Source organism: Rhinoderma darwinii, chromosome 1 (assembly GCF_050947455.1).
Source record: "Rhinoderma darwinii isolate aRhiDar2 chromosome 1, aRhiDar2.hap1, whole genome shotgun sequence".
Classification (NCBI taxonomy): domain Eukaryota; kingdom Metazoa; phylum Chordata; class Amphibia; order Anura; family Rhinodermatidae; genus Rhinoderma; species Rhinoderma darwinii.
In genome coordinates this window covers 373,215,259-373,230,506 of record NC_134687.1, presented here as the reverse complement: position 1 = coordinate 373,230,506, position 15,248 = coordinate 373,215,259, and the positions used below count along the sequence as shown (strand labels likewise).

At 42.8% G+C, this 15,248-nt stretch overlaps 1 protein-coding gene across 2 annotated transcripts in view; it reads right to left on the bottom strand.

Annotated features, from left to right (window-relative positions):
* SMC5 (structural maintenance of chromosomes 5) overlaps positions 1-14,004 on the bottom strand; it is a 172,253-nt gene extending 158,249 nt beyond the window's left edge. The window contains exons 1-2 of one of the 2 annotated variants that reach the window (XM_075827967.1): positions 13,637-14,004; positions 327-468 (exon numbers count right to left, since the gene is read on the bottom strand). In XM_075827967.1, coding sequence (XP_075684082.1) covers positions 327-468; positions 13,637-13,977 — 483 coding nt within the window. In that variant the 5' untranslated portion in view covers positions 13,978-14,004. The remainder of the gene's footprint in view (positions 1-326; positions 469-13,636) is intronic. The other variant, XM_075827973.1, reaches the window with a different exon arrangement.
* Positions 14,005-15,248: the final 1,244 nt, after the last annotated feature.

Below are 15,248 nucleotides of genomic sequence, written 5' to 3'. Positions count from 1 at the left end.
TACAACTTTGACCTGAACTTATTACTGGAACAGGGCCCCCAGAACCACGTAATATTTTTTGCCACTGGGCTCCGGCCACTGCCTTACAAAGGTGGCCGGGTTTTCTGGAAACAGCCGACTACGTTTCGCTATGCTGTTTCCGTAACTCCAATAGAACGAAATAGGAGTTACCAAAACAGCGTAGCACAGCGAGCCATAAATGTCCCAAGATGTGATACCCCTTTAACATTCATGTTATGAGCGTACATTATTCCTTCTGAATCTGAAAGAATTCAGTTTTCTGTTATGGAATATAATAGAAGTAAAAACATAAAAATGTAAAATACCTTGTCCGCTCTGCCAATAAAAGAGGTCTTCCCTGCTAGTCCCAGGCAAATCGCACAAACAATGCTTGACTTCCCTGTTCCATTGGCACCAATAATCATATTCAAGTGAGGACCAGGAAACACCTCACATATATCATAAGTCCTAAAATAAAATAAAAAAGTCTTAGATAACTTGCTTTCTGGTCACACTTACAAAAGGGGATAGTCCTGTGATGCAGCATCCGATTCCCCACCATTTTCTAAATATCTACATGCAGTCAGTGACAATCTTGTTTGCATTCAGAGGCCGAGAACCTGTAGACATACTTCAGAAGTTTGTTACAATATATCAAAAGTAGGTAAGGAAGGCTTCGTTCACATCTGTGTTAGAAAGCTCAGACGGAACGGAGCCCTGTCGGAACGGAGCCCTGACTGACAAACTGAAACCGTAGGTGTCCGTTTCCATCACCATTGATTTCAATAAACATCCAATGATAGGCAGCACTCCAATGTCAAGGTGAAAACATTGGAGTGCTGCCTATCATTGGATGTTTATTGGATATGGAACTGTGATCGGGTTTCCAAGGCGTGCACCCATCTATACTTTTAAAGCTGGTGCTGCTGGACGGTGGCCTTCCTAAACATTGATTTCAATAGTGACGGATCCTATGCCAATGGTTTCAGTTGGTCTCCGTTGTGCAAGGGTTCCGTAGTTTTGACAGGATGAATAGCGTAGGCCCGTATTAAGAACGTTATGGTTGGTACATGTGGAACTGCAATATGGTATTTCCCTTAGGAATTGTTTCAAGAACTGCTTCTAAGAACTACCTCAACGTCTTAAAGGAACAGTGTCACCCCAAAAATTTTTTTTAATATGTTAAAGAGGTTAGTGCTTTATTAAAAACGTTTGGATTAATTTGTGTGTTACTTTTTTTTATTTTTACACTTTTTCTTCCCTATGGGGGCTGCCATTTTTTTTTCCATTTCTGTATGTGTCGATTAACGACACATACAGACATGGAATACGGCAGCTCCAGTCCCATAGGGACTGCGAACGGGCCCCGTTCCATCCACTATCGTGTACGCCGCTGTGTGGGAACGGCGCATGCGCCGCTCCCACACAGTTCAATTTGAAATGCGCGCCGTCCGGCGCCATTTTCCTGTGGACCGGAAGTCGCGGCCGGACAGTAAGATTACTACTTCCGGTCGCGGCTTCCGGACTTGTGCACATGGAGCAGCGTCAGCAGACGGAGCGGATGGACCGGAGGGAGCGGCGGCGACTGGAGCAGGTAAGTTATTTCTATGTATGTTCGTGTTTCAGTGTGTGTTTACTACTGTATGTAAACCTACTACACTGTGTGTTAGCTCAAAAAATGGCGACACACAGTGTAGGTTAGACCGTTCAAACCCCTCGTTTCTCCCGGCACTAGCCAGGATAAAGGAGGGGGGGATTCTGAGAGCTCACTAGAGCGAGGGATTTTTACCCCATTTTGCAGCATAAAGCAATGTGGTTGCTTTACCCCATGCAATGCTGCAATTTTGGGAATGGCTCCATCTAGTGACCAGTGCTGGGAAATATTATAAATTGAATCCAATTTATAATATTTCCTGACTCGTGAAAAAAAAAAAAAAACAATTAGAACAATATTTAAATCACCTATACACTAACTGTTTAACTAAAAAAAAAATAAAAAAAAAATCATGTTTTGCTGGCAACACATTCCCTTTAACCCCTTAATGACCAGCCTATTTTGGACCTTAATGACCAAGCAATTTTTTACGTTTTTTAATCGTCGCATTCCAAGAGCTATAACTCTTTCATTTTTGCGTCGACATAGCTGTATAAGGTCTTGTTTTTTGCGGGACAAGTTGTATTTTTTAATAGCACCATTTTTAGGTACATATTAGTTATTGATTAACTTTTATTAACTTTTTTTTGGGGGGGGAATAGAAAAAAATCTGAAATTTCGCCACTCTTTTTTGCGTCCTAAATCTACGCCGTTTACCGTGTGGTATAAATAACACAATGACTTTACTCAGCGGGTTGTTACGATTGTAACGATACCAAATTTGTATAGATTTTGTATGTTTTACTACTTTTACACAGTAAAAACGCTTTTTTTTCTAAATTATTTGTTTTTGTGTCTCCATATTTGAAGAGCCGTAACGTTTTTATTTTTTCGCCGATGCGGTTATATGAGGGCTTTTTTTTTGCGGGACGACTTGTAGTTTTTATTGGTACCATTTTGGAGTAGATGCGACTTTTTGATCACTTTTTATCACATTTTTTTAAAGTCAGTATTCACAGAAAAAAGCAATTTTTCCATCGTTTTTTATTAATTTTTTTACGGCGTTCACCGTACGGGTTAAATAATGTCATAGATTTATAGTCGGGGTCGTTACGGACGTGGCGATACTGAATATGTGTAACTTTTTAACTTTATTTTGGTTTTTTAATAGTAAAGCATTTTGTAAGGGGAAAAGCTGGGTTTTTCATTTTTTTCACATTTTTTTTTTAATTAACTTTATTAAACTTTTTTTAACTTTTTTACTAGTCCCATTAGGGGACTATAATATGCGATTCTGCGATCGCATTTATAATACACTGCAATACTTTTGTATTGCAGTGTATTACTGCCTGTCCGTTTAACACGGACAGGCATCTGCTAGGTCATGCCTCCGGCATGATCTAGCAGGCATACACTACAGGCAGACCTGGGGGCCTTTATTAGGCCCCCGGCTGCCATCGCAGACACAGACACTCGGCGATCGTATCGCCGGGTGTCGGTGGGGGAGAGAGGGAGCTCCCTCCCTCTCTCCAAAACCACTCAGATGCGGTGCTCGCTATTGAGCACCGCATCTGAGGGGTTAAACGTGTGAGATCGATATTAATATCGATCTCACACAGCAGAGCAGGGACGCTCCCAGCCCTCAGCTGCCTCTAGCAGCTGAGAGCAGGGAGATCTGACAGCTCCCTGCTCTGTTTACTTATTCCGATGCCGCGACGTAAAAAGTCTATGGCATCGGAATAAGGCCCGTTAGTGACCGACGTAGAAACACGATGGGCCGGTCACTAACGGGTTAAGGACGCAGCTTTGTTTTGGCCTTAAGGCTCAGAGCCCATTTTTGAAATCTGGCATATTTCACTTTATGTGGTAATAACGTCGGAATGCTCAAACCTATCCAAGCGATTCTTTTTTTCGTGACACATTGTAAAGTAGTAATATTTGGTCGATATATTCAGTGTATATTTGTGAAAAATTGCAAAATTTTGAGAAAATTTTGAAAAAAAAATAGCATTTTTCAGAATTTAAATGCATCTGCTTGTAAAACAGATGGTTATACCACCCAAAATAGTGACTAGTTCACATTTCCCATATGTCTACTTTAGATTGGCATCGTTTTTTGAACATTTTTTTATTTTTCTTGGACGATACAAGGCTTAGAACATAAACAGCAATTTCTAATGTTAAGAAAATTTCAAAAGCCTTTTTTTTAAGATACTTGTTCAGTTCTGAAGTGGCTTTGAGGGGCCTATGTATTAGAACCCCCCATAAAACACCCCATTTTAAAAACTAGACCCCTCAAAGTATTCAAAACAGCATTTAGAACGTTTTTTAACCCTTTAGGCATTTCACAGGAATTAAAGCAATGTGGAGGTGAAATTTGCAAATTTCATTTTTCTTGCCGAATTTCAATTTTATTCTATTTCTTTCTGTAACACAGAAGGTTTTACCAGAGAAACACTACTAAATATGTATTGTCCAGATTCTGCAGTTTTTAGAAATGTCCCACATGTGGCTCTACTGCGCTCGTGGACTAAAACACAAGCCCCAGAAGCAAAGAAGCACCTAATGCATTTTGAGGCCTCTTTTTTATTAGAATATATTTTAGGCAGCATGGCAGGTTTGAAGAGGTGTTGAGGTGCCAAAACAGTAGGAATTCCCCAAAAGTGACCCCATTTTGGAAACTACACCCCTCAAGGAATTAATTTATGGTTGTTGTTACCATTTTGACCACAGCACGTATTTGAATTGGGCTGTGAAATTTAAAAAATGAAATTTTTTTCCAATAAAAAAATCAAAATTTCTTATTTTCACAGGGAACAAAATAACCCATTTTGTTTCCCAATTTGTCCTTAGTGCAGCAATACCCCATTTGTGGTGATAAACTGCAGTTTAGGCCCATGGAAGGGCTCAGAAGGAAAGGTGCGCTATGTGTTTGTTGGAGTCCAGATTTTGCTTTTCGGGTGTCATGTCGCATTTGCAGAGCTCCAGAGGTATCAAAGCAATGGAAACCCACCAGAAGTGACCCCATTTTAAAAACTACACCCCTTAAGACATTCATCTAGAGGTGTAGTTAGCATTTTGACCCCACAGGTACTGTGTAAAAGATAATGCGTAGCAGATGGTGCAGTGTGAGATTTGCAATTTTCTATTTATCTATGCCATTTCAGTGTCCGATATAGTGCCCAGCATGTGCCACGGGAGATATACACCCCATAAACTATAATGTGGGTTCTCCTGGGTACGGCAACACCCTACATGTGGCTGTTATCAGCTGCCTGGGCACGCAGCAGGGCTCAGAAGGGAAAGATGAGGGGGATAAGCTGTGCGGAGTGCGTCAGGGTAGATTAAAAAACTAAGGGATGTATGATAAATTTTAAAACACTTTCTTACAGAGCTCTGGTTTTTCGGGACACGTGTCACATTGATATATTATGTCCTCCTTTATCCCCCTCTTATAGCAGACTCTGCACCTCTTTTGACTTTTTCCCTTCTTGCAAGTTTGGGGAACTTCTTCTGGAAAGTGTTGCCCTGGTATGATGCGTGTGGCCTCGCTTCCGGAAGTACTGGGTGCCCCCCCTTCTTGGTCTCTGAAGATTAGGTACTTGATAATGATGTGCACAGCCAGCTTCTTATACCACACCGCATGGCGCTGTAGGGCTTCAGGACTTGATCTGACAAGTCCACCCCTACCATGTACCTATTGTAGTCCAGGATGCAGTCTGGTTTGGGGGTCTCTGTACAGGTACATGGGTACTGGTGTGACATCTCTCTTGTCCTTGTACGTGACACACAATATGTTGCTGCTAGAATGTGTCCTGCTCTCACCCCTTCTTGTTTGCCCAAGCAGAGTCTTAGGGAGGCCTCTCAGATTTCTTCTAGCAGTGGCGCATGCCACAGTACTTCTGGAAGCGAGGCACTTGAAGAGTGTGACGCTGCTATAAAAAATATCCAGGTAGAGGTGGGAACCCTGGTCCAGCAGTGGGTGCACCAAATCCCACACAATTTTTACATTAACTCCCAGTAAGGGGGGGCATTCTGGGGGCTGAATACTGCTGTCCTTCCCTTCATATATCCTAAATTTGTAGGTATACCCTGATGCACTCTCGCACAGCTTATTAGGGATATAACGATACCAGAATTTGGACTTCGATACCAATTCGATACTTTGCCAACAGGAATTAAAAAACAGTTCTTCCATTTTCGGATGTGAGGCGCGTGATGTGATGATGAATTTAACCTCCATTTGCCTCACATTAATAGTAATTAACCCCATCATGTTTCTCAGTCATAATGGGTTAATGTGTAAGGTACATGATGGGGTTAATTACTATTAATGTGAGGCACATGGAGGTTAAATTCATCATCGCACCTTGTGCCCTACAATAAGTGATAGAAAGCAGTTTTTATTTTATTTTTTTACAGCGTACACATCATAAATGATGCAAAAACATTGTTGTGCAGGTTATTACGGCCGCGCCAATGTGTATATTTTATGTATTGAGACTTATTTTAATGTTTATTGTAAAAAAGGTGTATGTGTATTTTTTTTATTTAACATTACTTTATGTTTTTACTTTATTTCTTAAACTTTAATGTACTGGCATATACAGTGAAGGAAATAAGTATTTGATCCCTTGCTGATTTTGTACGTTTGCCCACTGTCAAAGTCATGAACAGTCTAGAATTTTTAGGCTAGGTTAATTTTACCAGTGAGAGATAGATTATATAATAAAAAAAAAAAAAAAGAAAATCACATAGTCAAAATTATATATATTTATTTGCATTGTGCACAGAGAAATAAGTATTTGATCCCCTACCAACCATTAAGAGTTCAGCCTCCTCCAGACCAGTTACATCCTCCAAATCAACTTGGTGCCTGCATTAAAGACAGCTGTCTTACATGGTCACCTGTATAAAAGACTCCTGTCCACAGACTCAATTAATCAGTCTGACTCTAACCTGTACAACATGGGCAAGACCAAAGAGCTTTCTAAGGATGTCAGGGACAAGATCATAGACCTGCACAAGGCTGGAATGGGCTACAAAACCATAAGTAAGACGCTGGGTGAGAAGGAGACAACTGTTGGTGCAATAGTAAGAAAATGGAAGACATACAAAATGACTGTCAATCGACATCGATCTGGGGCTCCATGCAAAATCTCACCTCGTGGGGTATCCTTGATCCTGAGGAAGGTGAGAGCTCAGCCGAAAACTACACGGGGGGAACTTGTTAATGATCTCAAGGCAGCTGGGACCACAGTCACCAAGAAAACCATTGGTAACACATTACGCCGTAATGGATTAAAATCCTGCAGTGCCCGCAAGGTCCCCCTGCTCAAGAAGGCACATGTACAGGCCCGTTTGAAGTTTGCAAATGAACATCTGGATGATTCTGAGAGTGATTGGGAGAAGGTGCTGTGGTCAGATGAGACTAAAATTGAGCTCTTTGGCATTAACTCAACTCGCCGTGTTTGGAGGAAGAGAAATGCTGCCTATGACCCAAACAACACCGTCCCCACTGTCAAGAATGGAGGTGGAAACATTATGTTTTGGGGGTGTTTCTCTGCTAAGGGCACAGGACTACTTCACCGCATCAATGGGAGAATGGATGGAGCCATGTACCGTCAAATCCTGAGTGACTACCTCCTTCCCTCGACCAGGACATTAAAAATGGCTCGTGGCTGGGTCTTCCAGCACGACAATGACCCAAAACATACAGCCAAGGCAACAAAGGAGTGGCTCAAAAAGAAGCACATTAAGGTCATGGAGTGGCCTAGCCAGTCTCCAGACCTTAATCCCATCGAAAACTTATGGAGGGAGCTGAAGATCCGAGTTGCCAAGCGACAGCCTCGAAATCTTAATGATTTACAGATGATCTGCAAAGAGGAGTGGGCCAAAATTCCTTCTAACATGTGTGCAAACCTCATCATCAACTACTAAAAACGTCTAACTGCTGTGCTTGCCAACAAGGGTTTTGCCACCAAGTATTAAGTCTTGTTTGCCAAAGGGATCAAATACTTATTTCTCTGTGCACAATGCAAATAAATATATATAATTTTGACAATGTGATTTTCTGTTTTTTTTTTAAATATAATCTATCTCTCACTGGTAAAATTAACCTAGCCTAAAAATTCTAGACTGTTCATGTCTTTGACAATGGGCAAACTTACAAAATCAGCAAGGGATCAAATACTTATTTCCTTCACTGTATCTATATGCCAGTACATTAGCCTGTGTACTGATAGGTATATCCTAACAACTGCCTGTGTACTAAGTATGCCCTAACAGGAAATATGGTGGGACAGTCCTGGGGTCCTTCAATGGACCCTGGGCTGTCTGCCCATACATGGTATGTCCCTCAATCTCGTCACAGGAATTCCCTGTGACGCGATCCAAGGGGCATACTCCTTCTCATTTTCCCCTGAATGCTGCAGTCCGCTGTGATCGCAGCATTCACGGGAATAACGGCAGAGATGAGAGGTTTCTCTGATCTCCGCCAGCGGGGCTGCGGCTGTGTAATACAGTCATTGTCACGCTCCTGACAGGAAGTGCGTGCGCGCTCAGCATGAGGAGATGTGGCCGGCGCTGCAGTAATGAGCGTATTACACAGGCGCCGCCCCGCTCATACATTCATGTGTTACAATACTGAGCTGTGCGGCCACACAGCTTAGTATCGAAAATACACGAAATAACGGTATCGAACCGTTTGGGGATGCAGAGTATCGAAGTTTCGATGCATCGTGCATCCCTACAGCTTATACATCTTCACGCCATACCTTGCCCTCTTACTCGGCAGGTACTGGCGGAATTGAAGCTTCCCTTTAAAATGTACCAGGGACTCACCAACAGAAATACACTTCTCGGGGGTGTATGCTTGGGAAAACCAGGCACTGAAATGGTCTAATAGGGGTCTCAGCTTACACAAACGGTCAAAACTGGGGCCATCTCGGGGTGGGCGCTGCTCATTATCAGTATAATGTAAGAAGCAAAGTATTGTCTCATTTTTTTTAGGTTCCAGTTCAGTTCTGAAGTTGCTTTGAGGGGCCCATATATTAGAAACCCCTATCAAACACCCCATTTTAGAAACTAGACCCCTCAAAGTATTCACAACAGCATTTAGAAAGTTTAACAACCCTTTAGGTTTTTAACAGGAATTTAGAGCAAAGTAGAGGTGAAATTTACAGATTTCTTTTTTCGTCAGAAAATCCTTTTTATTCCATTTTTTTTTCTGTAAAACAGAAGGTTTTACCAGAGAACCGCAATTCAATACTTATTGCCCAGATTCTGCAGTTTTGAGAAATATCCCACATGTGGCCCTAGTGCGGTAATGGACTGAAGCACCGGCCTCAGAAGCAAAGGAGCACCTAGTGGATTTTGTGGACTCCTTTTTATTAGGCACCAAGTCCGGTTTGAAGAGGTCTTGTGGTGCCAAAACAGTGGAAACCCCCAAAAGTGGAAACTAGACCCCTTGAGGAATTCATTGTAGTTTTCTTGGGATGCATGCGGCTTTTTGATCAGTTTTTATTCTATTTTTAAGTGGCGTGGTGACTAAAAAACCGCAATTCTACTATTGTTTTTTTTTTTTTGTTTTTTTTTTACAGCGTTCATAATGCGCTATAAATGACATTCACTTTATTCTGCGGGGCGATACGATTACGGCGATACGATATGTTTATAGTTTTTTTTTTATATCTTATGGCGTTTGCACAATAAAATACTTATTGTAAAAAATCATTTACTTTTTGTGTTACCTTATAGAAGAGCCATAACTTTTTTATTTTTCCATCAAGAAAGCCGTGCGAGGACTTGTTTTTTTTCGTAACAAACTGTAGATCAGCCCCATTTTTAGGTACATGCGACTTTTTGATCTCTTTTTATTATTGGGAGTTGAAATGACCAAACAATTGTGATTCTGGTACGGTTTATTGTTATTTTCTTATATGGCATTCACCACGCGGGATAAACAACAACAACATAATTTTTTTTAGTTAACCCCTTAATGACCAGGCTATTTTTTACGTTTTTCCATCGTCGCATTCCAAGAGCTATGACTTTTTCCTTTTTGCGTCGACATAGCTGTATAAGGTCTTGTTTTTTGCGGGACAAGTTGTATTTTTTAATAGCACCATTTTGAGGTACATATTATTTATAGATTAACTTTTATTAACTTTTTTTGGGGGGGGGGGGGGAATAGAAAAAAATCTGAAATTTCGCCACTCTTTTTTGCGTCCTAAATCTACACCATTTACCGTGTGGTATAAATAACACAATAACTTTATTCAGCGGGTTGTTACGATTGCAACGATACCAAATTTGTATAGTTTTTGTATGTTTTACTACTTTTACACAGTAAAAACGCTTTTTTTCAAAATTATTTGTTTTTGTGTCTCCATATTTGAAGAACCGTAACGTTTTTATATTTTTGCCGATGCAGTTGTATGAGGGCTTTTTTTTTTGCGGGAAGACTTGTCGTTTTTATTGGTACCATTTTGGAGTAGATGCGACTTTTTGATCACTTTTTAATCACATTTTTTTGAAGTCAGGATTCACAGAAAACAGCAATTTTTCCGTCGTTTTTTACGGCGTTCACCGTGCGGGTTAAGTAATATAATAGCTTTATAGTCGGGGTCGTTACGGACGCGGCGATACCAAATATGTGTAACTTTTTAACTGTATTTTGTTTTTTTAATTAGTAAAGCATTTTGTAAGGGGAAAAAGTGGGTTGTTCATTTTTTTTTATTAACTTTATTAAACTTTGTTTTTTACTAGTCCCACTAGGGGACTTCACTATGCGATCCTCCGGTCGCTATTATAATACACTGCAATACTTTTGTATTGCAGTGTATTACTGCCTGTCCGTTTAAAACGGACAGGCATCTGCTAGGTCATGCCTGCGGCATGATCTAGCAGGCATTCATTACTGGCAGACCTGGGGGCCTTTATTAGGCCCCCGGCTGCTATGGGAAACACAGACACTCGGCGATCTTATCGCCGGGTGTCAGTGGGATGAGAGGGAGCTCCCTACCTCTCTCCAAAACCACTCAGATGCGGTGCTCGCTATTGAGCACCGCATCTGAGGGGTTAAACGGGTGAGATCGATACTAATATCGATCTCACCCGGCAGAGCAGGGACGCTCCCAGCCCTCAGCTGCCTCTACCAGCTGAGAGCAGGGAGATTTGACAGCTCCCTGCTCTGTTAACTTATTCCGATGCCGCGACGTAAAAAGTCTATGGCATCGGAATAAGGCCGACGTAAAAAGACTATGGACCGGTCCCTAACGGGTTTAAGGCCGCTGCGGACGAGGCGATACCAATTATGTATAGCTTATTTATCTATTTTTATTAATAATAAAAAAGGACTGATAAGGGAAAAAGGGGGATTTTTACTTTTATTATTTTTAAAACTTTTATTTTCACACAACTTTTTTTTTTTACTGTGTCCCACTAGGGGACTTGAGGGCAGGAGGCCCTGATCGCTATTCTAATACACTGCACTACATGCGTAGTGCAGTGTATTAGAGCTGTCAGCTACTCACTGACAGCAAGCATAGTGGGTCCTGACTTTATCAGGACCCACTAGGCTTCCGTCGATGGCATAGCCGGACGCAGTTGTTATGCGTCCGCTTGCCATAGCCACCGTCGCCGGCCACTATCGTGTAGCGGGCCGTCGATGGTGGTTCAACCCCTAAAAAGCAGCGATCGCTATTGAACGCGTCTTTTAAGGGGTTAATCAGCAGGGACACAGTGATCGGTCCCCGCTGTAGGACCTGCGGCAGCTGCTATACAAGACAGCAGCTGTCACAGCTCCTGTATGTGTCGGGAAGACGACCGAAATGGCCGTTACTCCCGTGACGTACTATTAGGTCATGGAGCGCGAACAAGACAGCTGCCATGACCTAATAGTACGTCCAGGAGCGGGAAGGGGTTTAAAAAAAAAAAAGGAGGGGTGGTGTATTTATAATATGGCGACAGAGCCTCTAAGTGCCTATCTCCTACATAATCTGATCGGCACTGTAATGTAGATAACAGTGGTTTTTATTTTGAACAACGATAATTTTTTAGCAAGTTATGAGCAATTTGAGATTTATGCCAATTCGTTTCTTAATAGACAACTAGGCGTGTTTTTATGGTCAGCCTCATACACTCCTCTGTACAACGCCCAGTTGGTAAAAAGTAAAAACACGCCCAGTTGTCTATTGAGAAACTAATTAGCATAAATCTAAAACTGCTCATAACTTGCTCAAAACTGATCGTTTTTCAAAATAAAAACCACTGTTATCTACATTACAGCGCCGATCAGATTATGTAGGAGATAGGGCACTTATAATGTGGTGACAGAGCCTCTTTAAAAGGGTTATTCCCAGCACACAAAGCGATAGCGGATGAAGGATATGCCATCACTTTCAGATTGTGGCAGTCCGACCTCTGGGATCCCCACTGATCCTAAAGCTGGGTTCACACTACCTATTTTCAGGCGTAAACGAGGCGTATTATGCCTCGATTTACGCCTGAAAACACGGCTCCAATACGTCGGCAAACATCTGCCCATTCATTTGAATGGGTTTGCCGACGTACTGTGCCGACGACCTGTCATTTACGTGTCGCTGTCAAAAGACGACGCGTAAAATAACAGCCTCGTCAAAGAAGTGCAGGACACTTCTTGGGGTGTAATTTGAGCCGTTTTTCATTGAATCCAATGAAGAACAGCTCCAACTTACGGCCGTCAATGACGCCTCGCAAAATGCGAGGAGGAGCAATTACGTCTGAAATGCAGGAGCTGTTTTCTCCTGAAAACAGCTCCGTAATTTCAGCCGTAAATGCAGTTAGCGTGTGCACATACCCCAAGATTGAAGGAGCTGAAGTGCTGAATCTCCTTCAAAGCATTGAATGGAGCAGAAAAAAAATTCCTTTCACAGCAGGTGACCCAGAAATGCCCCTGTGCAGGAAACCGTAAAGGGGCCACCGCTAAAATAGCACTTCAGCCCCTTCATTCTAAGGACCGGTGTGGGGGCTCTTGACATGTCGGTGTTAGTAAATACTTACATTCCCATAAAATAAAAACTAAAACGTATTCATACATTTCCAGGAGGAATAACAGAGGAACATAACACAGAAATCTAAGAAAATATGCTCTAGCAGTGTCATTTTATGAGAAATGCAAATATTTAGTAACACATGTCAAAACAGCTTCCGGGTCGTTTTTTATGCCTTAATTTGCCATTACCTGCAGCTTTATGACTATATCAGTTCTTGCTGTCAGACCCCATTATAAGACAATAGGATCCATCTAGAAATGGGATGTCGTAGCTGTTGGAACAGAGGCCAAAATCTACAGTAGGTCTGTTGCAGTTAATACATTACTGGTGCCAACCTACTCTACATGCACGTGTGTTTACCAAAACGTCTTAAAGGGGTTCTCACTACAAATCAATTATGGAACAGGGACAACCCCCTAAATTTAGCATTATGCACTTTTATGATATGTCTAAAGATGGAAATCAATGGAATGCGTATGGGACTTTAGGTGAAAATTTGTCAGATGTCTCTTTGATACGAAATAGCCTACATTTAAATAACATAGTAAAAACAGAAAGTAAACTGCATCAGTAAGCTGCTGACATGCATAGAATTGCAGTGACGTCATAGCTCACAGAAAAGCATAGAACTGCAGTGACGTCATAGCTCACAGACATGCATAGAATTGCAGTGACGTCATAGCTCAGACATGCATAGAATTGCAGTGATGTCATAGCTCAGACATGCATAGAACTGCAGTGATGTCATAGCTCATAGACATGCATAGAACTGCAGTGACGTCATAGCTCACAGACATGCATAGAACTGCAGTGACGTCATAGCTCACAAACATGCATAGAATTGCAGTGATGTCATAGCTCATAGACATGCATAGAACTGCAGTGATGTCATAGCTCACAGACATGCATAGAATTGCAGTGATGTCATAGCTCACAGACATGCATAGAATTGCAGTGACGTTATAGCTCATAGACATGCATAGAATTGCAGAGAACATGAACATACAGGAAATTCTCCATCTTGATCCTGACGATGGCGCCCTCAACATGCTGGTTATACTGCTCCTGCCGCCCCGACAGCAATCTCCTACCATCCCCTTTTCTCTTCCCGAGCGGAGTCGCCATCGTAACACAACTCCTATACACCACCAGACTTCTTTCCAGTCTCCGACAATCTTTAGTTGTTCCTGATACGTCACTGCACGTCACCCAACCGGCGCAGCCATATTTGCTGTGGGTAATAGAAAACCCTTTTAAATTGAGGAGATTTCTATATGCTGCGACTGGCGTGCTGTAGAAAGCCGTTGGTGTGTACGTATAGCAGTCTACATAGGCCGAGCATAACATACGCGAGCACCCGCAAAATCTACAGTACTGGGCGTGGCTTGTAATCGTGATTGGCCAATGACAGCTTCTCAGAAGACGGCGGGAAAAAGGATGCGCTAGTCGTGTAATGGCCACGCCTTTTGCACGGCCGACTGGCAGGCGCGGCTTGGTAGAAAAGGGGTTATTCCTACAAAACACATGTATCCCCTAGGAGATACATGTGTGATCTCTGGGACCCCCAGCGCTAAGAAGAACGGAGTTCTCCATGAGAAACCTCGGACTTCCGGGGTCTGTGTCGGCACCTCCGTAGAAATGAGTGGAGCGCGGTCGCTGATCTGCTGGACGCAGACCCCGGTAGTCCGAGGTTTCCCATGTAGAACTTCGGGTTTTCCTTATCGCTGGGGGTCCCAGCGATCACACATGTATCCACTATCCTGAGGATAGGGGATACATGTCTTTTGTGGGACAAGCCGTAGGATACAGGAAGGTTGTTTTTTTGGGGGGGTGATTGGATGGCGTCTACATGGGGCTGTATGACGCTATCTACAGGGGCTGTATGGCGATTTATATAGGCAGCGGGCCATATGGTGCTATCTACAGGGGGGCTGTATGACGTTTTATATAGGCAGGGGGCCATATGGCGCTATCTACAGGGGGGGGCTGTGTATGGTGCTATCTACAGGGGGGGGCTGTGTATGGTGCTATCTACAGGGGGGGCTGTGTATGGTGCTATCTACAGGGGGGCTGTGTGGTGCTATCTACAGGGGGGCTGTGTATGGTGCTATCTACAGGGGGCTGTGTATGGTGCTATCTACAGGGGGGCTGTGTGGTGCTATCTACAGGGGGGCTGTGTATGGTGCTATCTACAGGGGGGCTGTGTATGGTGCTATCTACAGGGGGCTGTGGTGCTATCTACAGGGGGGCTGTGTATGGTGCTATCTACAGGGGGGGCTGTGTATGGTGCTATCTACAGGGGGGCTGTGTGGTGCTATCTACAGGGGGGCTGTGTATGGTGCTATCTACAGGGGGCTGTGTGGTGCTATCTACAGGGGGGTTGTGTATGGTGCTATCTACAGGGGGCTGTGTGGCGGAATCTACAGGGAGGCACTATCTACAAGGGGGATTGTGTGGCACACAGGGGAAGGGGTGGCCCAATCTTAAAGGGGTTGTCCGAGATATATTTTTATTTAAAAGTTAAACACACAATACACACATTAACTATTCCCTAATATACTTACCTGTGCAATCTTGCTTCTGTTCTCCGTTCTGGCAGCTCTTTTCTTCAGATCACC